The 27,845-nt window shown below is 39.9% G+C and overlaps 2 protein-coding genes across 12 annotated transcripts in view; both read left to right on the top strand.

Moving 5' to 3' along the window:
- SLC6A5 (solute carrier family 6 member 5) overlaps nt 1-3,555 on the top strand; it is a 54,337-nt gene extending 50,782 nt beyond the window's left edge. For both annotated transcript variants that reach the window (XM_024109135.3, XM_065592574.1), the window contains one exon: nt 1,343-3,555. In XM_024109135.3, the coding sequence (XP_023964903.2) occupies nt 1,343-1,498 (156 nt within the window). In that variant the 3' untranslated portion in view covers nt 1,499-3,555. The remainder of the gene's footprint in view (nt 1-1,342) is intronic.
- Nucleotides 3,556-14,705: 11,150 nt separating this feature from the next.
- NELL1 (neural EGFL like 1) overlaps nt 14,706-27,845 on the top strand; it is a 435,745-nt gene continuing 422,605 nt past the window's right edge. For 3 of the 10 annotated variants that reach the window (XM_065592566.1, XM_065592565.1, XM_065592564.1), the window contains exons 1-2: nt 14,804-15,050; nt 21,024-21,149. In XM_065592566.1, the coding sequence (XP_065448638.1) occupies nt 15,002-15,050; nt 21,024-21,149 (175 nt within the window). In that variant the 5' untranslated portion in view covers nt 14,804-15,001. Of the gene's footprint in view, nt 15,051-21,023; nt 21,150-27,845 lie in introns of all 10 variants that reach the window. The other 7 variants (XM_065592563.1, XM_065592572.1, XM_065592571.1 and 4 more) reach the window with 7 other exon arrangements.

Genomic DNA, 27,845 nt, shown 5'->3' with positions numbered 1-27,845 from the left:
TGCAACTCACCTCTGCAAAACCCACAGAGAGAGAGAGGCTGTGGAAAGGAGAAAAAAATAGAAATGTCCTCTGGGTCCCTCCATGTGTCAGACTGTCCACACCACAGGGCAAGGACCGCATCTTCCCCTGTTTTGTACAGAACCAAGGTGCTTGATGTTCAGTGCTGGAAAACCCATTGGGCTATAGAATGCATCTATGGCTTGTCAGACTGCAGAGGGCACTGGAGTGCATCAGGCTATAAAAAGAACATAGCACACAACAAGTGAAGCAAGGAGAAGTTAAATTTACTCTTGCTTGCCTTTGTCCAACTCTGATCTAGTATCAGAGCTGTGGGCCTAAGTTGGAAAATAGCAATACACAAACTGTTCCCTTTTTAAAAGGCCATGACCCAGTTTCCATCACTGAGAAATAGTACTCTGCTTCTGGCTTCCTAATTTATCCATTTGGCACTGGGATTATTTATTGCCTCAGAGAGCAGGGCATGCTCCCTAGTGTCCTTTAACCAGTGCACCCAAGGAAATGCAAAAAGTCATATCCTGCATGAAAGGAGGAAAGGGTTTAGCTGCAGTTATTTCAGCTTTAGCGCAGTATTTCCTGAACCATTGAGTCTGCTGCATAAATTTATTATGGTTGATTTGGGAGGTAAAGGTTGCAAACTGGTAATTAAGCAGAGATTAAAGTAACTGATATAGAGACTTGATTCATTTTAATAGGTAATAAACATATAATTGTTCCCTCTTAAACCATCAGAAATATGTTTTCTTTCCTTTTTATATATAAATGCTCCAACCAAATTATATCTTCAATAAAGAGATCAGTGGAAAGATTAACAAGATATTCATTGTTGGTAATTTTGCCAGGTTAATCTGCTACCTTTTTTTTTTTTTTTTTGCCACAGATAGAAATGATATATTTTGTCACCAGCTAATTAAAATCTTTGCTCACTCATAGCAATGTATTATTTTTTGGTCATTTGTATACTTTTGGGAAATATGCTAAACAAAAATCCAATTATATTGATGCAGCTACCCACTGCTTAGCCAATTGGGCTAAGTAATTGAACACATGTCCTTTAGTGAGTGAGTTTAGCAATCTGTGGCAGTGGTTATGAGTTCCCTTCATATGGTATGGGGGGAGAATATATAATTAAAATCTGAGCATTTTATCATCTATTAATCTTGCAAACTTGAACAAAACAAACACTGAGCAGCAGAGCATTTTAATATCCCCTTGCAGGAGATTGTCAATAATTTCAGATCAACCTAACCTAGTTTCCTCCACTAAATTGTAATTCTGCTGTATAATTTTAAGAGATTTTTTTTTCTCTCCGACACTGTGCAGAGGCTCAAGCTGGTCTGCTCTCCACAGCCTGACTGGGGCCCATTTTTGGCTAAACACCGTGGTGAACATTACAAGAATATGATTGATCCACTGGGAACTTCCTCCCTTGGACTTAAACTGCCAGTGAAAGATTTAGAATTGGGAACCCAATGCTAGTAATTCCTATATTGGTGGTAATAATGTGTACAGCCTTTTTAATTTTTCTTTTATTAGTTTCCCATGGTCTCCTTTGTTCTTTTTCACAGTTGCTAAAAGTGGTCGCTTAGAAAGTAGGACTTCTTGTTGCATGCTGTAGTGAAGAACTAGACGGCCACTTTAAGTACTGGGTCTTTTGTGTGTGTGTTGTTTTTAAGTGGTGCCCATTACCTATTATTTCCACTGTGAAATAGTAACATGACATCGTGCAACTGGTCAAACCTCCTTTTTTTTTTTTTTTTTTATGGCCATGCACAGCCCAACAGGAATGATTGTTGAGTTTAACCATTTAGACAGGGAAATGGTTTCTGCCCATTTAGGACCAATTCTGCTCTGTTGCAATCCTTTTGACATGGGATTGAAAATTCCTTACCAGTGTAACTGAAAGGAGAGTTTGACCATTGGGATGGCGTGGGAGGGACTGAGTGGATAATGTGGCCCATTTGGCCAGAGTCTGACCTCTGTAATATTGATGTAAATCCAGAGTGACACCACTGGCCCTGATGGAGTCACTCTACATTGACACTGATAGCAGAATGTGGCCTGCAGAGTCTGCAAACAATCCCTCTATTAAATAAGTACTGATTATACCGAAGCTTATTTCAAGGCTTTCTCACTCAATCAAGGAGTTAACCTATATATACCCCATGCACTGGTATCTGATGCATGACATCAAAACAGGAAGAGCTTAATGAGCCATTCAACACTTTTGAGGAGAAAAATAAAAGCACATGTCAAATATATTTGAGATCAAGACTAAAACTGTATTTGAGTCTGAAAGCTGGTTTGGAATAGCACCATAATGAGGCAGATGGGCACCACTATTTTAATTAATTTCATGCATTTCCATTAATAATTTGATATGTCTTTTTCATTAAAAATGCCTCAGTTACACTGAGTATCTAAAGTTCATTGGCAAACTGCACACATAAGTACAAACCCAGTTTTATTCACTTCATCCAAGTATTCTGAACGTGTTTTCTTTGCTATCTTCACTTTTGTTTAAAATCTCCCGTAAAGAAGCCATCATATAATTTGTGCCTAATTTTATATTCTTACAGTAGTAGATGTATTCTAGTTTCCACATGACAACAGTTATTAGAATGTAGCTGTGTTGTTCAACTTTGTGATTCCCCTATTTGTTCCCTTATAAACTTCTTTAGATAACCTGTAGCTATATTCTTCTCTTTCAGCCAAAGGGGAAATAACTGAACCCCTATTTCTGTCTCTCTCTATAGTGTGTGTGTGTATATATATAAATGAGAGAGAGAGAGAATATAAATTCATCAAGACAATATTCTCTTATAACAATCTGAGCTGTGCATAGTTTGCTTTCCTTAATTTTTTTTATTGTCAACCTTTTCATTAAAAACAATGAAATACAATAAAGTGATAAGACTGGATAGACAAAATTATGAGGAAGAGAATGCATAGTTTAATTGTTGTTTTAACACTGCATTGTAGTAGTACATCCTCTATCACTGCATTTTAGAAATCCAATATATGTATGGCAATATGAGTATTAGACTTAAATATTTCTGCTACCTAATGGGCAGAGTAAAAATAGAGATTTTAAGAGTACCTTTAATTAACTGAATATAAATTACCCCAAATTATTGTAAAGTGCACTATAAAGAGGGAGAAAAATATGTCTTCAGTAAATTGGCAAAACTGCAACCTTTATTATGCTGTTGTATTCTATACATACATATGAGATTTTTTAAGAGTGATCAGTGTTCATGTAGTGTGTACTAGTGATGTTTTATGTCCCTATAAATATCTTATCAACCAGTGTAGAGATATGGTGAGTTTAGAGTAGTGTAGCCTGGGTTTTTTCCCCACTATTGTAGTAGCCAATCTAAATGTAATTTCCTTTCGGGGGACTGTTTATATCATGTTCTTTTTTTGTGTTCACATTACAGGGTCTCAGGTAAATCTTCAGTTAAAATGTGTCTGTAGATGTGATGTTTTCATCCTGTTGAAGAAAACAAAAATAAACAAAAACAACTAGACCTTAATGTAACATTTGCAAAATAAATAATTTATTTTGTAAATAGATATTAAAAAAATCATTTTGCTGAACTTTCTCTTTTATGGGGCAAATAGTGTTGCCAGTTATTGACACTGCCGGGGATATTCAATCCTCAGGCAGCGTACATGAAGCACAATCAAATATTTGTCATTAAATGAAGTGGGAATAGATTTTGAAGCATTGGCCCCTAAATCTGTTTTATGCTTTTTTCCGTTTGGTGTCTTTACTTGTCTCCATATTGCACAGAGCATTAAGCTTGTGACCCTTCCACAAGCATCTCTGCCTTAAAGCTGCACCAACTTGATTTGGCTTTGCCAGCTGATTCAATAGAGAGTTGCTATTCTAACTTGTTCTTGGTTTTATTTCCCTGTGTGAACAATGTTTGAAGAGCTACCCCTTTCTTGGCATAATGAAATTTCATAAATACAAGATGAAAATTAGCCCCTTCAAGCCTCTCTGGCTGGAGGAAAAAAGAAAACTGTCTCACATTAAATGAATTACCAGCTGTCTTCCCAGCAAGTCGGGTGAAGAAGGGAGCCTAAATCAATCCGCGCCATCTATTGGGAATGGTGTGTTTTCACCAGGATGAATAATACTTGGCCTCTTTTTTTACCCTTACTGGCTAAAACCTGAGCTTGATATTTTTTGGAGCCCAACCCAATTTATACTAATTACTGCTGTTGTGATTTTTTTAAAAAAATACTATCAATGTTGCCGTGTTTGTTAGGAAACGGCGAGTTAGCCTAATAGTTGTGAGTCCTTTTCACTTGCTGGCTTGTTTTTCAGAAGACACATTTGTTTGAACTGGGATTAACTAACTCTGTAAACTGCAACTGGTAACTTCCACAGTGTAAGGATATCACTTGCTTACTTCCTGTTTTAAAAGTGTAAAGATAAATCATTTGAAGGGACACTGTTAGGTTAACAGTAAAATAAATAAATACAAATAAAACATTGCTAACTGTGTCATTAGTTAAGCTACTAAAAGGGGAAGAATATGAAAAATATAATAATTTTTCATGATTTATGTAGTTGTACTCCCCCCCCCCCCCACTTCACTCAGGCTTTGGTCCTGCTCCCACTGAAGTAAGTGGCACAGAATCAGGCTTTCAGTTGAAACACTGAAAATAGACTAGTCAGTTTCATTTTGTTTCTAGTCAGTTTTACTTTCTGGTTTTCATGTGCCAGTGTTTGGCTTGCAAACACTGCAGGGGAAAGTTTAACTAAAAAAGTGGAAATACTTCTGTTATGTTTTTAAAAAGCTTTACATTTATTTACCAAAACTAAAAGTTGAGATTAAATTACCCAAAAGTGTCCCTTTAAATGAAAAGTAATGTTACAGTTGGGGAAAGCACTTTATCATTGTCTAGTAAAGTTTGCACATATGGCATTTTATAACATGAAAGTATTTCAGCAACTGATTAAATATCAGAAAATATTTTAAAGAGAGGGGAAAAAGCCATATTTTCATAAAGGTGACCTATTTACATGCAGGTCTATCAGTCTTGTAAGGAAAAAAAAATCAAAACTGATGAGGTTTGCCTCTATTGCAATTTTTTAAAAATGAGATTGAATTTCTGGACAAGCTGAGATGCACTATTATATGCATTAAAATTATACTTAATGCAAATCTTTGCCATTTTCAAATTCTTTGGGGTCTTCCTAGTGTTTTTAAAATGCAAGCAATGTACAAAATCTGTGTTTCAGTTAGACACAGCAGCACATTGATTCCAAAAGAAGGGTTTAACAAAATGACCTTTAATTGAAAAAGACTTGGAATGTCTTTATATTAATGTTTCATTTGGGTCAAGTTATCCTTTTGTTAGGTTCTGCTCCATTGATTGTATAGATGTGCCTCAGCGCCGAAGATCATCACCTCCCGTTTATTGTGATTTCCTCTTGCCATTTCCAATTCATTTGTTTTATCACTGACCCTTTATTTGAATACACACAGTTATTTGGCTTGTAATGATCTCTTGCTAGCTGTGTTTTAATGGTTGCTTTTTCATACAGACATTGATTTTTCTTTTATTTTGCATCTTTCTCTATTTTGCAATCTCAATTTAAGAAAGACTGTTGTGGACCGTTGATGTTTTCAGTTGCAGGCTGCATGGCTTTGGCATGCAATGCTCATGGTTAGGAAGTGTTTTAGCTAGGTTTCCTAAAAGCTGCCACTAGGTCTAGTGGGTTTATGAGATGCTTGTTTCTGAGCTTGTACTTAAACTTCCTGTAAATAATGTACTGTATTTGTGAAATGGCTGGAGCTTAATATTCCAGGGGACTCATGCCATAGACTCAGAGGGAGAAAACCATTTATGGTATTTATGGTTTCTGCCTTTGTCACCTTCAGGCAGCCTATAACTAAAGAGAGATCGCTTTCTTGATGGGTTTAATTTAAAATGTGAGAGCTGGGCTGGACCTTATGGCTTGCATCATTATGATTTGCCCGTCATGTTTTAAATACATCTTCAGGTAACCATTTGCCTTATAGGTGTATTTCATTGTTAGAAATATAATTAATGTTGACTAGAATATGTTATAGTCTGTAACCAATAGTGTGTAGTGTACTTTGTGGGGCAGATCCTTAGCTGGTACAAGTTGTCACAGCTCCATTGCAGTCAATAGAGTTGTGACAGTTTACACCAGCTGAGGATCTGTGCCTGTGTCTTTTTGGCACTTTATTGTGGACCTATCACTGCATAGGTTAATTCTTAATTACTTGCGTAATGTCATATACTTACAGGCATTCTATGGGGGTACTGCTGCCTATGGATAAAGATATGTACCCTAATCAGGTTATTGTATTTTTTCATTAGCTATACATGGAGAAAATATATTATGTTACAAAGGATGCATCATATATATCTTATAGCGCATATTATATGCTGTACATTATTCATTTAAGAAGTCATTATTCTTGAGGCCCTACCTCAGATTTTGTATTTATGTGTACAAATGCAATTTATTGTATTATATATTTGCCTATTATATTCTGATGTTATAAATTAGAATTTATCCTATAATGTATGGGTTCTAAAAAACACTAAATAAATGTCCAGTGTTTAAAAGAAAAATTGTTAGTGTTATGTCTACTGAAAATAACCCCGTCCACCACAGACATCATTCTTACTTAACACACTGCCTTAAGGTATCTGGAGAATTGATCCGTTTGATTGTTAGAAACCTTGAGCAGCAACTGAAAACAGCTCTCCTGGGAAAGAGAGATATTGCACAGCTGCAGAAACAAATATCAATTAAATGGTTAGATTCTTAACTATTAAAAGACTCTGTAGCTTGTTGAATAATTAATTACTCGTCTAAGGACGAACTGGATTTGTTTATATCCTTTTATTGTATCAAATTAATCATGCCAAAGATTTTTGAACCACAAAAACCGGAGGGTGAAAAGAGATTGATACTGAGAGATGGAGAGGAAAAGAGAGAGTAGAGTTTAGTTATAGAAGTAGAAACTCCATGCTGGCTTTTTACACCATTTGTGTCTTTCCTTTTAAAATGTAAACCTGAGCTTTTCCAGTCCGGTAATTGCAATGTAAAGGTAGAAACATATAGTAATAAACATACTGTAATGGACTCCCATTTACCGGCACTGTGCTATTAAAATGATACCCATCCAACCATTTTCACTAACCGTGGGGAAAAAAATGCTTTTGACAAGCCATCCCCAAATACAAAGTTGCAATTAGACATCTAATCACTATACTGTTGCATGAGACTGAGACACAAACGCTAATGAAATAAAACCAAAACATACATTTGCATTATGTTAAGGTTGTGAATGCGATACATGTCAAGGGCCCAATCCTGAGAATTCCTGAGTGCTTGGGAGTTTTTCAGCAATTCCCAGGACCAGCTCCCAAAAGATAGAACAAAGCATATAGTTTCTGTCTGTAAACTACACTGTTGTGGGAAAGACAAAATTGGAACGGATGATGAAATAGTATAATGATACTCTATTTATAACATGCATTTCATCTCCGAGCTCTGCATTATCATGAAGCATTGCAACCCTCCTGAGAGGCAGGCAAGTATCATCTCCATTTACAGATGGGGAAACTGAGGCACAGAGTTTGTGATTTTCCCCAAAGTCACATGTTATGAGTCAATGTTAGTCCCAATAATAGAACCAGTGTTTTGGAAGTAGATGACTGCTAGTTTTCTGCCCTCACCATTCCCTTCCAGCATTAACTTTTCTGAGTTTAGCGGACATAATGTTCCCTACTTTAGATTTGTTTACATGGATTTTTAGGTGAATTTATTTGTGATCTTTGAAGCTATGTATATTACAGAAATTTTCATAAAATGTCCTCATCCTGTATTGAAATTGCAGTGGACGCATACATTTAAATGGGAACCAGTACAATCTGGTAAGCAGGGGTCCTGTTAAAGTTCCCATGGCCAGAATTTAGACCAAAACCAGCCCTTCTGATCCTAGGAGTCTATCTGCTCTTGAAAACAAGGTTAAAATATAACATTACTGCAAGGTGAATCACCAACGATAAACTCGGAGTGCTGAGTACAGGTGTCTCTCACATCTGTGAAATTCCTCCGCTTGCTGGCTCCTGAGAATGAAGATGACTGGCTAGGCCAATGCCACATGCACAGGGACACATATGTGCCACCTACATGTATATGCCCATGGACAAAAACAAAGCTGTAAGGTCTAATTTTAGGCCTTACAAGTATCTTGAACATAATCTATGTATTTAGACTTTTTGAAAACATTTTGGTATAGGACAGTATTTTAGTAAACTGTTTGTTTACTTGGTAATCTAGATTGTAAGGGCTTTTACTGATCTATTATGGTCTATTATGTAAATCTTAGTGTGGAGTCTCTTAACCTGTTGAAGTGATAATGAAGCTGTTGTGGTCCATCATGTCTGTTAGACCGCAGGACCTATATGCTAAGAGCTATATTTGCCCTCCAATGAATTATAGCGAAGTGTTTGGTTTACCAGTGCCCTCTACTGGATGCCATGTCATATTTGCTTATATGATTGTGGTGGTGATTCACTTTTGTCGCTGCAGCTTGCAAAGCATATATATCCTCCTACTGCTGCAACTAACAGATTTTCCATGATCTCAAGTGAAAGAGGGCTTGTGTTCTATCTTGGATGCTACATGCATGTAGTTTAGCTGGCAACACTGCCAGCACATTTTTCAGATAACAGTGATTATAATGAACTATTTTAATAATTTTTTTACACGGATAATTCTTTGCACGTTTAAGCACCTTTCATCCAAAGAACCCAAATTGCCTTAAGCCCTCTGAGGTAGTATAAAGGAAACACAAATCTTCTGAAATGCCACAAACATCTTACTCTTGCAAAAAGTGCCGTCAGATTGTTCATTGCTACAAATGTTCAGGATTTAAATGTCTAAATTTCATCTGAACCCATACCCTTCAGCAACTTACATTGCTCCTTGTAACCATTCTGGGGTGTTAGTTTAGAACTGACTTAGGGAAAAGTAGAGCTGACTGGAGGATGGCAGTCCCATTTTGCAGTAACTTTGGAGGTTTTGAAATTTGTTTTTATTCTTTATTGGGGGGGGGGGGGAATTACTTTCAAATGTTTTTGCAAAAATGGAATTCAGTCAGTCTCTTCTGGGATTGAAACCTGGGCTTTATATATATGTGTGTGTGTGTGTGTGTGTGTGTGTCTGTCTGTCTGGGTAGTAGTCTGGGATGAGGAAGACGTAGGTTCAATTCCCTGCTCTGCCTGATTCAGACCTGAGTTTTTCCACCCAGATTACTATGAAGTTCTGACCTACTCAAGAGAGAAGACTTGGTGCCAATCATATAATGTTAGAGGAAGTGTGAGAATGATCTCTAGGACGTGCCATTTTCTCTAATCCCTATCTCTACCTCTTCTATCTCATTCCTACACAAATGAACAAATTATGCTTCCATGCTACTATTTCATGCCCCAGTGTGTTATCTACCAAAGAGCTTCCATATGTGTAACTGCACAGTTACCCATGTCCCTAGAACTCATCCTGGTTAGAATCCCACCTACAGAATCACCTGCATCATTTCTTGTAGTACCTAGGTATTCCTTGGAGGTTTCCCATCCCAATAATGACCTAGCCCAACATTGCTTAGAACTTTTCTACAAACAACCTGGTGCAATTATAACTAAAGTATGCTTTTAAACTGATTTAGATAAGCCACTGGAAACTCTTGTGTGCATCCTCTTACATCTATGTTTAAGCCTTAACTTAAACTGGCAAGGAATCAATTTAAGATAAATTGATATGCAGGGATTTGGCGCAATCAAATTTTTGAATTGCTCCGCTCCAGCTCCGGGCAAAAACCTACTGGTCCACGCTCCAGCTCCGGGCTCTGCTCCAAAGCCCTGTTGATATGTCAAGTTTAAACTGATTAAAGAAACTCAGGGATTTACACTGGTTTAACTATGGGATAATATAAAGACTAAAGCATCTTAAATACACACATTCAGTTAAACCCAGTGCAATTGTGTGTGTAGATAAACCAGACCTTAGTTTCTGAGATCTACCAAGATTCATAGATTCTAGGACTGGAAGGGATCTCGAGAGGTCATCGAGTCCAGTCCCCTGCCCTCACGGCAGAACCAAATACTGTCTAGACCATCCCTGATAGACATTTATCTAACCTACTCTTAAATATCTCCAGAGATGGAGATTCCACAACCTCCCTAGGCAGTTTATTCCAGTGTTTAACCACCCTGACAGTTAGGAACTTTTTCCTAATGTCCAACCTAAATCTCCCTTGCTGCAGTTTAAGCCCATTGCTTCTTGTTCTATCCTTAGAGTCTAAGGTGAACAAGTTTTCTCCCTCCTCCTTATGACATCCTTTTAGATACCTGAAAACTGCTATCATGTCCCCTCTCAGTCTTCTCTTTTCCAAACTAAACAAACCCAATTCTTTCAGCCTTCCTTCATAGGCCATGTTCTCAAGACCTTTAATAATTCTTGTTGCTCTTCTCTGGACCTTTCCAATTTCTCCACATCTTTCTTGAAATGCGGTGTCCAGAACTGGACACAATATTCCAGTTGAGGCCTAACAAGCACAGAGTAGAGCGGAAGAATGACTTCTCGTGTCTTGCTCACAACACGCCTGTTAATGCATCCCAGAATCACGTTTGCTTTTTTTGCAACAGCATCACACTGTTGACTCATATTTAGCTTATGGTCAACTATAACCCCTAGATCTCTTTCTGCCGTACTCCTTCCTAGACAGTCTCTTCCAATTCTGTATGTGTGAAACTGATTGTTCCTTCCTAAGTGGAGCACTTTGCATTTGTCTTTGTTAAACTTCATCCTGTTTACCTCAGACCATTTCTCCAATTTGTCTTGATCATTTTGAATTATGACCTTGTCCTCCAAAGCAGTTGCAATCCCTCCCAGTTTGGTATCATCTGCAAACTTAATAAGCGTACTTTCTATGCCAATATCTAAGTCGTTAATGAAGATATTGAACAGAGCCGGTCCCAAAACAGACCCCTGCGGAACCCCACTTGTTATGCCTTTCCAGCAGGATTGGGAACCATTAATAACAACTCTCTGAGTATGGTTATCCAGCCATTTATGCACCCACCTTATAGTAGCCCCATCTAAATTGTATTTGCCTAGTTTATCGATAAGAATATCATGCAAGACCGTATCAAATGTCTTACTAAAGTCTAGGTATACCACATCCACAGCTTCTCACTTATCCACAAGGCTTGTTATCCTATCAAAGAAAGCTATCAGATTGGTTTGACACGATTTGTTCTTTACAAATACATGCTGGCTATTCCTGATCACCTTACCACCTTCCAAGTGTTTGCAGATGATTTCCTTAATTACTTGCTCCATTATCTTCCCTGGCACAGAAGTTAAACTAACAGGTCTGTCGTTTCCTGGGTTGTTTTTATTTTCCTTTTTATAGATGGGCACTATATTTGCCCTTTTCCAGTCTTCTGGAATCTCTCCCGTCTCCCATGATTTTCCAAAGATGATAACTAGAGGCTCAGATACCTCCTCTATTAGCTCCTTGAGTATTCTAGGATGCATTTCATCAGGCCCTGGTGACTTGCAGGCATCTAACTTTTCTAAGTTATTTTTAACTTGTTCTTTTTTTATTTTATCTGCTAAACCTACCCCCTTCCCATTAGCATTCACTAGGTTAGGCATTCCTTCAGACTTCTCGGTGAAGACCGAAACAAAGAAGTCATTAAGCATCTCTGCCATTTCCAAGTTTCCTGTTACTGTTTCTCCCTCTTCACTGAGCAGTGGGCTTACCCTGTCTTTGGTCTTCCTCTTGCTTCTAAAGTATTGATAAAAAGTCTTCTTATTTCCCTTTATTCACATAGCTAGTTTGAGCTCATTTTGTGCCTTTGCCTTTCTAATCTTGCCCCTCCATTCCTGTGTTGTTTGCCTATATTCATCCTTTGTAATCTGTCCTTGTTTCCATTTTTTATATGACTCCTTTTTATTTTTTAGATCATGCAAGATCTCGTGGTTAAGCCAAGGTGGTCTTTTGCCACATTTTCTATCTTTCCTAACCAGCGGAAGAGCTTGCTTTCGGGCCCTTAATAGTGCCCCTTTGAAAAACTGCCAACTCTCCTCAGTCGTTTTTCCCCTCAGTCTTGATTACCATGGGACCTTACCTATCAGCTCTCTGAGCTTACCAAAATCCGCCTTCCTGAAATCCATTGTCTCTATTTTGCTTTACTCCCTTCTACCCTTCCTTAGAATTTCAAACTATGATTTCACGATCACTTTCACCCAAGCTGCCTTCTACTTTCAAATTCTCGATGAGTTCCTCCCTATTTGTTAAAAGATCAAAGCACAAGTTATAATATGGCTCAGGTAATGCACTAGAGAATGAAACTGCCCCATAATACAAAGGCTAAAACAAATCAACCTTGTTAGACTTTTGACTTACCCCATTGATCACCAAAATAAAGGTACATGAATGCAGCATATATATTTTTCTTGGTGTCTTTGTGGCTTAAACAGCTGAATGGAATTTAAAAATTAAAATTCTGGACAAAACTGTTTTCTATGTGAACATGACTTATACCGAGCTTCCAGCTGAAAAGACACTGCCCATTACATGGAAAAAAATCCTCTGGTTTTACAAAGGAAATAGTGACTTAAATTGAATGCTAACAAAACTAGAATAAAATATTCTGGGAGGTGGAAGGAGAATTAGTATGGCTTTGTATTCTCCAGGAATAGAAATCACCTTATTTCTTAGTGTCTGATCCTGTTCCCCTTGACTTCAATAGGAGCAAGATCTGATTCTTAAGTTTTCTGTCAGAATGTTAAGCCATGTTTTATCAGTGAAACTCTATTAGGTAACCTTCATTCATATGGTGTTATATATTTTTTGACAGGATATGGGGGAGATGCAGACAAAAAATTGTTTGCAGTTGTACTGTATAGTGTCTTATTGAACATGCTGTCAAAAGCTTTTCAAAGGGAGGTTGTATCCCCATTTTACAGATTGGAAGACTGAGATAGAACAATTAAGTGACTTGACTAAGGAGATGCAGGAAGCCAGCAGAAGATTTCCAAGTCCCCTTTCTTTCATCACTAAGACATAAATGAACAGATCCTACATTTAGCAGAAATAACATTTCTGATGTAAATTATTTGTATCAACTAATGGTAAATTTTCTGTGAATGAGGGATAGTTAGGTGTACCTTAGGCTCTGACCCTGTGTAAATGTATTGTTCAAAACCTACCAATGTTTAAATGCAAGTCAGACTTGAAAGGAGGGACACAATAAAAACAGCAGTGTAGAAAGCTTTCACCTATGTGGAATTTAATTTTTTAGGCTGAACAACATATTCTGTCACCTCTCTTTTATGATTCTACATTTCCCATATAAATAATTTACAATAGCAAGACAAACAGCAGGTTGGTGAATGTCAGAGACAAATGTGGATCTAAACACTCTGGGATTCCTGTCATCAGGAGGGGCAGTTAGAGAGGCGAACGTCAGTGCATGTGATGGCTCTTAATTTTGCATGAAATATTTTTGTTTTAATCAGTGTACAAAGCCCAGAATCAGGGTCAACGCTAAAAGACATTTTAAAGAAAATGATTAACAGGCATGCAGCAGATAGAGGTTATAACAACCCCTCCTCCCCACACACTAGTGCTGCTTCCCACACCAAGACTTTTCTCAGCAGAAGGCAAAAGGGCACCTTTTCTGTCAATCTTGGGATGTTAGCCATAAGGAAATGTGTGTGAGGGACAGAGGAGGAGAGTAAACCCACACCCAATGCTGGATGCTCCGGGGAGCTGCCTGATGGGTCCTGAGGTTGCAAGGAATGCCATGGTGTAAATGGGTTCTGACATTCTATTTTATACCATTTCCTTCTGGATACAGTGAGTGAGATTACATGGATGGTTCAAGTTTGAAGATGATTTGCTTTCCAAGATCACCTACAGAGACTTCTTTGTATCGTGCTCTTTACAAACTTAGACCTGATGCTGAAAACAGGTGCTGAGCTTTCACTATAGCGAATAATCCACTTCATTTCAGCTAGACTACTCATCATTATAAAGTTAAACATCTGTGCGCTTGTAGGATGGGGCCACAGACTAAGAGACAGTCCCAGCGTTCACCATCTATGCGTGACAAAACACTCATGCCCATTATCTATTGATTACACTCCCAAGATTATCCCTCTTCGTTACGTCCCCCTAACATAGGGGCAATTGGAATGGGGGGGGGGAAGGGAGGAGATATGTCTTTAACAATGCGGGGAATGGACAATTGCAGTTGATTATATATAGAATATGATCACATCGCCTCTGATTTCTCTAGCATCAAAGTGCTTGGCAGGCACCTCTATTGTAGTTTTGGCTTATTGTAGCCCCGTGAGCGCACAGTGCGCGGTGTACGAGTGAGGGTCATTCCACGGAACAGGGATCAAGGCAGATCTCGGCAAAAAAAACCCTTTTTGGATACTCGCCCCTGCTCACTTGTACCGTTCTTCCAGCAATGCCTCTGCCTTTCTCGATCTCAGCTTCTCCTTTGGGGGCGGGGGGGGGCTGATCCAATAGGCTCTGAGAGGGGGATCCGACGAGCACAGGAGTCTCCAGGCTGTCTCTGCTAACTGCAGGCAAACGAACCTGAGTGGAGCGGGGGCATCAGGCAGAATGACGCTGACCCGAGATGCCATGGGAGGTGGGGCTTGTGCCGCCCAGCCCCCAAGGAAGGGGCTGGGTGACTTGGGCAGCATCCCTGAGCGAGGCACATGGGCTGTTCCTGGGTAGCAATACTGGCCGCTGGTGGAGCTGCTGCTCTCTCTCCCAAGCCTGCCAAAACAAGCTCTTCAAGTTTGGGGTTCTGCTGAAAAGAAACTGAAAGCGGGATTCCCTTGCCTGCCTCTCCGGGCTCTGCGCGGGGCACGCAGCGGGGCCAGCACAGATGGATTTAATTCTAGTCCTTTGGGCTTGCGTAGCCTCTGCGAGAGCAGGTAAGAGTGGGTGACCCACTCGCCGGAGGAGGCTAGGGGCAGAGCTGCCAAGTGTATCTTTGCAAAGGAGCAGCTCGCGTCTGGGCGGATGATTGTTAGTAAAGGGCTGGGTTGTCTCCCCGTGCAAAGGCGATCGGCACCTGCAGCTTGGCCAGTGGGTGCGGTGGGGAGATGAACAGCGCAGCGAAGGCATAGGAGAGCGGGTCGTATTATTGAATAGCATCGCAAATAATCAGTATTATCACGGTCATCCTCCAGCTGTGAGCTAGCTAATGCTCTGGGCTGTATGTGTGTGACTAGCGATGTTCAGGAGTGGATGGGTTTTCATGCAATCGTATCGGGAAAATCAGCCACATGGATGCAATTATCTGGGAAGGGAAAGTGGCACACTCTTCGGTGCTACGTACCTTGCTGTACCAGGGCCACCAGCAACACCCGAGCCCTCGGCGCAGCTCCTCAGTGCCCTGGGAAGGGTTGGGTTGCATGCTACAGCGACTGCTTAGAGAACTCGGAAACTTTCCTTTGCTTTGGAAAGAGCTCGTTTCGGGTCATGCCAGTCCAGCTCCTACTCCACCCAGTTCGGTTGGAAAGCAGGCTTATTTCCACACCGGCTGCATGTTTAAGGTGGCAGCAGGCTGGACTATTATCATTAGTTGCTGCTGCTGGAAACGTGCCTCCGAGGCCGTGCCTGAAATAAACATGTGGACGCAGCGATATCTGTGTTCAGATTTCCCTCACTTAAAACCGTTCCCATGTGTTTGAGATTAGTGAGATCCGCTCGGACAGGGCATGCACCTGCTGAGGATTTCCCCCTGCTATAGGCTGCTGAAAGCAGCCGACTCCTTTCTCCCAAGGAAAAATAATTTTGCTTAGATTTCACTTTGGGGTTAGGCTGAGGTGGTTTTTTTTTTGTGGGGTCCGCCACTGGGGATTTCAGACTCGCTTATTATTGGCTTTACACATGGGTGGTTCCCCTGGCTTTACAGTGGAAATAGTACTTCAGCGAATATTAAGGTTGGGATAGGAACGGCTGGCAGTCTTGAAATCAGAGGTGAAATTGGCATATTAAAACTGCCCTTGTAAAACCCACGGTCAATCGCATAAAAATATCAAGCTACCAGGTCTTTGTGCAGCTGCAACTGGCGAGTAGATCAACCCCCCCTTATTTGTGTGGGCTTCTCACCCAGGAAAAAATCCTCACTTATTGACTTTTTAATATTCTCTATGGGGATCGTTCTTATTTCGCCAATCTCCTCCAGGGTAGCCCTTGCTTCCTGTGTTCGCTGTAGCAGTATTTAAGAACCGTTCTCTCAGGAAAGGCTTATGTGAGGCAAGATTTAATAATGAAAAGTTTCAGGAGTCTGCCTCTCTCGCTCCCTGCTGTTTGTTCACGGAGGGGAAGGATTTGAAGTAGGGGCAGGTGAAGGCTTAGGAAAGCACACTTTTGAAAAGGAAAAATATCAGGTCTCTCAGGGGTTCTCTTTGACTCAGGCAGACCACAACTGCAGGCAGAGTTTTGTGGTGTAGTCTCTCCTCTAATAATGTTGGGAGCATCCTTTACAATGTTGGCATTAAACAGTAATTTGCCAGAGTAGACGCAGACCCATACAACAGACTGACTAAAAAGCATATATATATAAAAATACATTTTTATTCCGACAAATGCAGGCTGTTTTTGAGAAGGACTTTACAGAAAGTCTCCTGATCATTTTGAAAGCAGGCATAACAGATCACACATGAGCTTATATGTTGATATCTTTCATCTGCAAGTGTTGCTATATTGACTGCAATGGGGGCCATTTTAATTAAAATGTGTGTTTTAGTAGGAACAATGCTTCTTTGTAATATAGCTTCCATGGGCATTTAGGAATGGTTAAAGACCTGGCAAATCCATAGGAACAGTTAGGCTGAGAGTTCCAAATCCCTAATTTAAAGAATGAATAGAAATAATATAACAGAAGCATGACTTTCTTGTGGAGTCTTTGTTCCCTTTACTCTTGTGTAATTTACTATTCTAAGTAGGTACTGATTTAGAGTATGTTAGGGGGATGTTTTCTTGAAGATGTGCAAATGATATTTTCAAGGAAACTACTTTGAAAATATATAGTAATTTTACTAAGGAAATCAATGTGTAAAATGGCAACTAACATCAGAAAGTATTACAGTATCACCCCATTATCTAAGATCACTAGAATTTGAAAGGTGTGACATAACAATGTCTAGGGAGAAAATATCTCTTGTTTTCACAGCTAATATAACACCAGTATTGTATGTTGACACTCCAAAAGGTAGTCAAGACTAATCTGAGATTAATTTATTTGGCATTGTGAAGCCATTTGGAAAGTTCTATGTGCAACAATTGCTATCCTGCTGTTAACAGTCAAAGGTAAAATACATGTTATAGAGTTCACTTCCTGCTACCACTCAACTAGCAAATATTTGTATGAGACCGACTAGATTGTATCAAGTCCGTTTCTACTTAAAGTTCCCTCCCCAGTGCAACCTAGATGTGTACATATGTAAACTATAAAGGAACGTATAATCTCTTTGTTTTGTGTTTGTACAGTGCCTAGCATAATGAGGTCCTGGTCCATGATTAAGGCTCCTAGGGGGTTCTAAAAGTAATAATTTATATCACATAATTTATGCTTTCTGTGTACCAATCCATTTAATTACAGAGAGTTTCCCATGCTTCCTGAACTCAAGTTTCCAAAGTGGTGATAAAGGAGCAAGTAGACAATGCAATTTGTCAGAGATCTTAGATTGATTTAATTTCTTTCAGGGATTTCTTGGTGACATCATTCATATTATTGAGTTATAGGCTCAATCCTGTAACATACTGTATATACTACATTCAACTCTTCATTAATAAGGGCTGAGTTTTTTTCTGTCCTAACTCAGACAAAACTCTCACCAAGTGACTTAAGGAATTGGCCTACTGACTTCAGTAGGAGTTGAGGGCAGTGAGTACCATGTGGGATCCTATCCATAGTTTGCACAACTTTAAAAGAAACAATATAAAGGCTAATAGTTCTCGTTTAAAGGAGAAAATGGGATTTTCCAATTTTTTTGTTCTACTTAAAGGACAAAACATAAAATGCTGGATGCTAATAGAGATACGTGTGATTTTCTTTGTATGAGTCTTTTACTTAAGATCTCTGAAAAAGAGAGTAGGAGACTCCAGGGGGACCAGAGACCTGCTTATAAAATAGAAGCTATTTGTTGTTTAATTATTAAATAACCAGGGTTTTGAGTGTCTGTGTGCAGTCTCAAGAGCCAGCTTAAGAAAATGACTAGGTATTTAAAACAATGTATGGGCTTGCTAAAGAACTGCTATGCTATTGTAATAGTTTCCTCTTTGGAAAGCTTGTGATAGTTGTTGGAGGGAGGCACAGTATAGCTGGTGGGCCAGACTCTCAGCTTGTGTGAATTGAAGTTAATGGAGCCACATTGATTTATACCAGCTCAAGCCTGCTGCTGTTTGAAATCAGTAGTTTAAAAAAAAATAGTGAGGCTATTGTGCTTAATCTGGTCATCTATTTTTGCTGTGTTAGGGCCCAGTTCTGCTCCCATTGAAGTAGGTGGCAAAACTTCCATTGACTTTAATGGGTTCAAAATTGGAGCTTATTTGGCATGGTTTAGTGGTCCATTGTTACAGTTTAAGACATTTTTGGACTGATCCAGCATCCAACGATAGCGCTATAACATCTCTCATTGACTTGAATCGGCACTGGATCGGGCCCTTAGTATTTGGAACCACATATTCCGATCTCCGCTGGGTCAGCTCAGCCCTTCATTCTTCCTAAGTAGATCATTTTAGTATCATAGAGTTTATATGGGGTTTTCTTTTGGATGAGACCTTAAAGAAACAAAGTCCGATCTGTTTTGTGTGGACAGTAAAGCTCCCCAGATGCTTTTTTGCTTTGACGTCCTTAGTCAAAATTTGTCCTCCCCTGACTGTTTTTTTTTTTTTTTTTTTTTTCTGCTGACCTCTACCTAGAGATGGATGCATTTCAGCTGTATGCTGTGAGGCAGTGTAGGATGCTTTGAGATGAAATGCCCTATGTAATATAAGCTTTAGCATTACCATTTATTATCCTTATCTCTCTCCATTTTGGCCAAAGAGAGGTAGTTTAAAAACAAAACAAACAAAACCCCCCAACAGTTTCTAGTAATGGGTTTAGCCAGACAGAAGTAAACTTGTTCAGGATGATTTGCAGTTAGAAGAGTTGGTTCAGTGTTAGGAGTGTTAGCTATCACAGGATGTGGTAGTGCCAGTCTGAAAGAGATGTCAAAGTCTCTCTGAAATTCAAATATTGTAGTTTCTGAGCATCTGGCCTGGATTAAGCCAAAGAGAACCTTAAAGTCCAGTGTTATTACAGAATTTCTAGGAAGTTTGTATCTCCCGGTTTATATTGTAAGATCAGTTTATTCCAGTTGTCTTAATTTTCTACAGAACTGTTTAGTCTTCTATTAATATGAAAGCATTAGGGAAGCACATACTAAATAAACTTAATTTGGCAAGCCAGAAGTGTTTTTATGAAGTCATATCTTCCTGTCAATGGGCTCAATCCTGCAAGGTGCACAGTACTCTTAATTGCCACTGTTGGAGTGAGGTTAAAAGAGACCACTTTCAAGTTTCCTTTTCAAGAGCTTTTATTACTCTCCATGCATTTTATGAAATGCTGTCTTCTACATTTAGCACAAGATATCATCCCAAGGTATTTAATATTTGAGTAAAGGAAAAGGAGAAAAAAGTGTTTTGTGGCATAATTGATTTATAAGTAGAATTTCTGATTTATTCTTGTTCATTATATACCCTGATAGTTTTTCAGAGAGTCTTTTAAAATCTCAAACCAGGATACTTGCTGCCTAACCGCTCAAAGTCCTGAAAGAGAAAAAGAATGAATTGAAACATAAAACTGGAGATCACTTAGTGGAAAGCCACCTGACTATACACTACAGGTGAATTCTTGGCCCCCTTGAAGTCAATGACATTGACTTCAGTGGAGTTAGGATTTTATTCTAGGAGCCTACTCCTTCTCCTAGAATGAAGTTAATAGCAATGCTTGTTAGGAGCAGGATTGGATTCTACAATAGGTTCTTCCTGTATATGCCAGGCACAGATCTCATATTACCTCAGTTACCATGCTGATGAATGGACCCTTGTCAGAACAAACCATGCTGGTTTCTTGCTATATCTCTTGTTCCTTACTGGATAAAGGTTGCATATTTAACCACCTAAAGTGTTCTGTGAACAAGCAGCTGTCCTGAGCATCTGAGCCTAAATTAGTGCAGCAGTTTTGTTACCACTTGGGCATGAATACCCAATGTCACATGATTTCCATGCCATCACTACAGATATCACCCATTTCCATCAGGATGCTAAAGAATACCCTATTATCAGCAATTCATGGGGGGCATGTTGTCCAGTTTGGAATATATACTACATATAACTTATAGTGAATGGTGGAAGTAAGTAACCTAATCTATTAATATTAAAGAGTAGCTGCAGCTCGACATGGAATGCTAACATGCTTCAGTTGATCATGAAAGGAGTATTCAGACTTCAGTAAGTTCTTGGTAATAGTATAGCTCAGTGAATCTGAGCATTGCTGGTCTGAGTGATTACTCATTTCCTCTGCCTGCTGTTTTCTTTCTGTCTTCATTTTGTTGCTTTTTATTATAATTGGATAAGTTGTGTTTAATTGTGATAGTTCTTCTGCCATGCCATACTTATGTGTTAAATGTAGTGTTTCTATTGTGTTCTAAAATCTGAGAAGATAAAAGGTACTAGCTTAATGGTGGTCAATGGAGAAGAACATCTTTTCTTTACATCTGGGGAGGTTACTGTCTCTTAAGTGATTACTGTCCATAGTATCTGCACATCCCTATACTGTACTAAAGTTCTTTGTTGTTGTAATGCTTTGATTTAAAATGAAAATTGATTGAACTTTCATTTTTTTAAAACAGTTGTCGGATTTGGAATGGATCCCAATTTACAAATTGATATTATCACAGAACTGGATCTTGTGAATACAACTATTGGAGTTACGCAAGTGTCAGGACTACATGCTAGCAAAGCATTTTTATTCCAAGGTAAATCAAACATCTTCATTTACTTAAGACAGCCTCTGTCTCCATGATTACTAAGAGACTGGATGTAAAACATATTCCCTGTACACAATGCTTGCAGTTTACTATGGGTTCTGTTGTTCCTAAGATACTGTTATTCTACTGAAATATGTTAATGGTGTTTTTACAGGGATGAAATCAGGTCATTTAGGCCCAAAATTTCAATGAAAACATTTTTTGTGTGTGTTTAAACATTCCTCTGTTTAATTTCCAGTTGAATACTCCCACTGAGTTCCCTTGTATGGGCCCAGTTGCATGCATAGATAAGGGGACAGTATTGGAGCCCTTTGTAGTGTATTGATGCACACTGATAGTAATACACCAGTCTCTGTCAACGTCAATGGAATTGCATGCATAAGAAAGGCAAGCAATATTTATCTTCACTCTCAGCAGAGTGACCAGCACAAAGTAAATGAATTCATGGTAAAAATAAGACTCTGATTTCTAAAGTAATTTAAGTTTCAGTATTGTAAGGTGGAACTGGTAAGTGATTTAAAAGTGGGATTTTTAACTGACCAGTGGATGAAGTCCTGGCCTCCATGAAGTCAATGTTGCGTTTTGCCATTGATGTTAGTGGGGCTAGGATTTCAGCCATTGTCACTTAAAGCCCTAAACAGCAGAAGAAATGAGTTGCTACAATATGATTACATGAGCAAGTAATATGAACAGAGATATTTTAGTATAACTTTTCTGTAACTTGCTTAATACTTACATGAAACACTGTCTTCAATGGCTCTGGTTTTTTTGCTTTGGTAACAATGTAGAGGGACAAAGGGCCTGATTCTGATCTCACTTACACTGGTTTTATTCCATGAACTTCAGTAGTTATGCATGATTTACGTTCATGTACATGATACAAGAATCAGACCTATAACTTAGCCTATTCTTTACCCAGCTGGTAAATATGTACAATATGAAGAGAGAGAACAGGTGTTCTAGCAGAGAGATTATTGAAGATCATATTTAAGAAATTATGCAAGGTTCACCTTCCTTTCAGGACTCAGAGTCAAATGGTTTCTGCTAATTCCTAGATGCTGGAATTATTATTAGCAACATCTAGAATATAGACATCAAATTAAACATCTGAAATGTTTTGCTTTGGATACTCTTCCTAAAAAGTCAATTTTTTCATTTTGTGCTGGAGCACTCCGTAAGTAGTTGAGGCGAACAGTGTTAAAAGCGCAGTCATTCCTCAGCAGATTGCAATGTCCTAATTGGCTAAAACTATTTTAAAATTTCTCATGGTGTTTTTTTGGAGTTAATTGAGAACACATTGACAAACTGTCACCATAGATTTTCACAGTCTAATAGTGCCTAACGACAAAACTAAAAAGATCTGCGTGTGCAACCCAGGGCTTGTTGCAACAGTTGATATTAAAAGTAAATTTTAAGGGATAATGATTGTGATCTTATATTTCTTTAGCTCCATTTGTCCTGGAAGAGCCCCAAAACACTTTATGAACTTTGCAAACTAACATAAAAACTAAACATGCTGTGAAGTTCATCCACCACTGAAATGCAGCCACCTCTGGAGTAAAATGTTCCTAGAAACTCTGAACAAAAGTTCAGAACAGTAAGTGAAGAATAAAATTCAGGGTCTTAAATTTATTATATAAAGTTCTTTATAACTGAGATTCTCCCCAAGAACAAAATTCTGCCCTTAGGTGCTTGTAGATAACCCTCAGTGCTTGAGCAATTGCCTCTTGCATACCACCCCTCCCTGCCCCTGCTCAGCAGGGTGGCTAGGGTAGAATTGCTCTAGGTATATAGTTTCAGTTCGGATTGTGTCTGGGACAAGACTCTTGACCCAAGGGTCCTTGGTTGTGTTACTTGTTCCTGGAGAAGGTCAGCTGGAAAGGGTCTCCTTCAGCCTTTAGGCTAGGATGCAAATTCTAGATTATTCCTACCTAGTTTTTTGGGGCTTTCCCCTCATTATTTATTATTTTGTTGAAAGCCAACAGTGTGGTTGGGGCTTTATAAGATGCAGAAGTCAAATAAATGTTTCCTTTCATTGAGTAAAGTAGCTGACCGTAGGTCAGTGGTTTTCAACCTTTTTTAATTTGTGGACCCCTAAACATTTTTGAATGGAGGTGTGGACCCCTTTGGAAATCTTAGACATACTCTGTGGATCCAAAGGGGTCCACAGACCACAGGTTGAAAATCATCACCTTAGCACTATGATTTGACCTTGTGCCACACTGTTTGGTTCAGGATAACTCTGCTTGCGTCTGGTTGTTTTGTTTAATGTACATGTTTTTGTATTGGTTTTACTATATGGCACTTGTATATTTATTATTAGCTGGGTTTCCACTGTATTAAATAAATAATAATACTTTTCCCAGTTGAAACTTCAGGGAGAATTTGGGAAGGCAGAACATAAATTACCAGAGTTGGAAATTGGCGACACTAGACTGGAGCACTGAAAGATTGAAGTCTTGATCTTTGTGCTTATTTTATTTAACTTTTTCAATAGTTTTTCAGCATTATGGATTTACATTACAGTGCTTCTAAAATGAATGCCTTATAATAATGACTGGAAAATAGCATCCAGATTTTTTTAAAATTGCAATATTCTGTTGGAGCATGTCACTAATTTACTGCAATTTGTCTCTCCTCATCTGTATCCTCCAAAAGGTGATCCTGTCTTTCAGCTGAGCTTTGCTTTGATCATTTATTGGTGCACTTCACTCTTTAATGCCTGCTTTTCTTTGTTTCGCCTGCTTGCTGCACATTGCTCCAATACCTGGCATCTTTCTCTAAGCCTTCAAAGTGGGGGAGCACCTGCTCTCTACCTGGCACTAATGCTTCTGTCTGCATAACTGGAAAAGGGTCTGACACAGATTCACTGGATGATTGGATCATTGTATCAAGACAACAACTGAGGACTCGCCACTATTTGTATATATTTTATCTGTGTGTCCAGGGAGGAATTCTGAGAGTCAGATCTCTGGACTGCAGTTTAAATGATGACTTTATTTTTTTTTTCTGGATTTCAAAGTCCCTTTATACAGTCGCTTCTGAAATTCAGCCGCATTTAAATCCCAAAATGGAAAATGTAGGGGAAGGATTGAGAAATTGTTACTTTAAATATAGGTTTGGCCTGTGTCATGTGATGAGACTACAACATGGTGTTGTTATGCATAGTACTAATAGGTGGCAGCAGAGCACCAGTTCTAAACTTTCTTGGGCCAAATTCTGCCTTTATTTACACCAGCATAAATTCAGAATAAGTCCACTGACTTCACTGGCATATTAGTTACATTGATGTCAAACCAGAGTAATTTTAAGAAGTCAGTGGAGTATTCTGACTTTACACCCGTGCACCTGAGAGTAGGATATAGCGCTGGAATTTGGATTTCAATTTAATACAGACAGAGAGACATATTCAGTCCTGGAGTGTGAGCAGCTGATAGGCAGCATCCTCTACAGTGAGGCACTGAAGTGGGAGTCAGAAGACATGGGTTCTACCATCTATTCCCATAACCTCATTTTATGTCAGTTGGCAAGTTAATTAGGCTGTGGTCGAACTAAGCATGTGAGTAGTCCCATGGAATGCTGGCTGCAGTGCAACAATAAGGCTTTTTTCTGTGTGTGGGAGTGCTAGGTCTCCCTCATTCCTTCCCCCCACAACACTCACAGTGAGGGAACCATAACTTGGCCCTTTTGTATTATATCCAGTGTTAGCACCACTTTTATTTAAGGTTGCTTCCCATTATAAGATCCTGTTTTCAGTGGCTTATAACTTTGCTAAACTTGAGCTGTTCAGGCTGAAATGTACTGTGTTGGGTGTCTGCCTCAGGCTGAAGTTCTGCAAAAGTGACAGCCAAAACAGTTAAGCTGTTTCTGAGAAGGCGGCTAGGGAAAAATACATTGTTTGAAATGTTTAAAAAAGAAAACCTGTTTAAAAAATGTCTCTGGAAAACGCTAGTGCTCCCATGTTTTGGAGCAGGACTTTGACATTTGCCAGGGAAGTGGCCTATATGTCAGGGATGTGCTGTTTGCCATCCTTGTAAAAATGCACCCAGATTTGTCCAAGTTTCAAGCCTTTGAAAAATCAGTTTCCATGGGCTCAGTAGACTTAGATGTAGCAGCTAAAATCTCTGAAGATTCCATCCTCACTGAGCATGTTTGGGGCTCTTGTGCTGACCAGACTGTGTATGTGCAAGCCCCACAAATTAATGAGCATCCTCCATCCCCTAAGTGTGACCTGACTGCTCATTTGCTATCCTCACAGAGGGACTGAGTAGGCACCAGTCCAAGGCTACAGGAGTGAAGGTGGATTTTCCCTATAACACCTGTTCTGGGATGAGGCCAGGCACTAGGACTGAGAGCCGGGATGCTGTCTCTCCTGTGTTCTGAATGACTCCTTGCTGGTGCCCTGGCAGGGTGGAGGAGGAGATGACTGCCTGACTCAAATACAGAGGAGACAAGAGCTGGACCTGGGGGCTGGCAGTGGAAGGCTGAGGAGTAGATGGGTACAAAAAGCCTGGGTGGGGGACTGTGACTGGAGGCTAGCAGGGGCAGAGTGGAAAATGGGGGCTGGAAGCTGGGTGTAGAAACTGGGACTGACTGGTCAAGAAGACTGAGGACAAGAAACTGGGATGGGGGAGGTCTGGGAATGACTGGGCAAGGATACTGTAACTGGGATCAGAATCCTGAGGCTTGGAGACTGAATGAGTCAGTGAGGAACATGAGACTGTAATGAGGAAGAGACTGAAATGGGACAGGGAGAGGTTGGAGGGGATGGGGCAGAAGGAGTCAAGTTCGGGGTAATGGGCAGAAGAGTCTGTGCCCACTACAGTATGTTTCCCTCCAGAGCCAGGAATGGAACGAAAGATCCTTGAATCTCAGGCAATACCTTTGATGTCAGCAGATATCTGTGAAACTCATTGGCAAAGTGTCCCATCCTCCTCCTCTGCTGGTCCCCATAGAGAATGACATACTGCTACTAGTTACTCCATTAGCTCAAGTGTCAGAGGTCTGTATTGTAGCTCTGAAGCAGGGCCGGCTCTGGCTTTTTGGCCGCCCCAAGCAAAAAAACCAAAAAAACGGGGCAGCCAGAACGGCGAAGCAAAAAAAAAAAAAAGCGCGGGTGCAGGGGGACTGGCTTGGGGGGGAGGGGGGGAGAGGGAGCGGGCAGAAGAGAGAGAAGGGGGCGGCCAGGGCTACAGCAGGGGCGCTGCCACGCGGCCCCTCCCGCTGTGCCGCCTCCTGCCGTGAGGGCTCCGCTCCGGTTGGCGGGGAGGGAAGGAAGAGGACTGCCTTGCAGGGCACTCTGGTTCTCCATGCCGCCGCCCCCTACAGGGTGGCCGGAGCGGAACAATAACAACAAAAAAGCGGCCGTGCCACCCTAGGATTGGGCGGAATGCCGCCTCGAACAATCTGCCGCCCCAAGCCCCAGCTTGCTTAGCTGGTGCCTGGAGCTGGCCCTGCTCTGAAGGGTCCAGCTGTGCCAATGATCCATGTGGGTGTCATTACGAGGCCACATCATGGAATTTCTATTTTTTCAGTTTGCTTTTTTAAAAACCTAGGATATTCAGTTTAAAAAACAATATTGAAAGAACATGATTAAGTTTGCAAAATCAAGCACTTAAAAGTTAGGAAATGTCAGAATTCAAGTTGCTTGTGTAATATTTGTTCAGCCCCTTTGTGCATATGCATTATGTTGCAGTCTTTAATTACATTATCCCATAATTGTTGTTTGCCCTATTCCATGGATGAATCAGGGTAGTGAAGAAGGCCGTTTGTGGGACTCCTGCCCCATTTGCTGCAGAAATTGAAAGGTGTGTGCATGGATGAGGCAGGAAAAGAAAGGATATTTTCATGTTTAAGACAGTTGGATGTCATCCTGGAATCTATCCTTGACTCTGCGACAGATTTCCTCTGTGATGCTGGGCAAGTCCCTCAAGCCAAACTTTTCACATGTGGTCACTAATTGTGTGTTCCTCATTGTCTGGGTGCCCAACATGATACTCTAAAATCTGGTTTACAGAAGTGCTGAATAGTCACAGCTGCAACTGAAGTCAATGAGAGCTGTGCTTTGAACATAGCATTATATAGCATATATTGATAAGTATTCTGAAAAATCAGGTCCTGGACATCTCACGTTGGGCACCCAAAATTAGTAGATACGCCTAACCTTAATCTTTCTCTGCCTCAGTTCCCCATCTAGAAAATGGGGATAATACCACCCCTCACCTCACAGGGGTGTTATGAAAATCAATTCATTAATATTTATGAAGCACTGTAGTGATGAGCATCATAGCAAAGTCCATGGGAAAAGTAATAATTCTGTCTTCAGAGCAGGGTTTGAATAGTGTGCTGTATATAAGACATGGGTGAGAAAACAAAATATTGAATACTTGCTCATTAAGTTAGTACCATCCATTTTGTGCTCTGAATGAGGCAGGGGTCCTGTGAAGAAATTTGATCATGTAATTAAAGTCTGTATCATAATGCATATGTAGAAGCGGGCTGAATTAAGGTTGCATGGACAATGTTAATTCTTCTTCTCATCCCAAAGCATCATTATAGACAGGAGGAGCCAAACAGCGACATCATTTATTCCTGTTCATGGTTCATTTCTCCATTAAGCTCAGCCTGGTCATGCCCCTGCATATGATGTCCCACAATATAGTTGATGGTCAGTCTCTAGGTCTG

This window comes from Chrysemys picta, chromosome 4, assembly GCF_011386835.1.
Source record: "Chrysemys picta bellii isolate R12L10 chromosome 4, ASM1138683v2, whole genome shotgun sequence".
Lineage (NCBI taxonomy): Eukaryota > Metazoa > Chordata > Testudines > Emydidae > Chrysemys > Chrysemys picta.
Note: the sequence above shows the minus strand (reverse complement) of the source record. Positions and strands in the feature narration are given on the sequence as shown.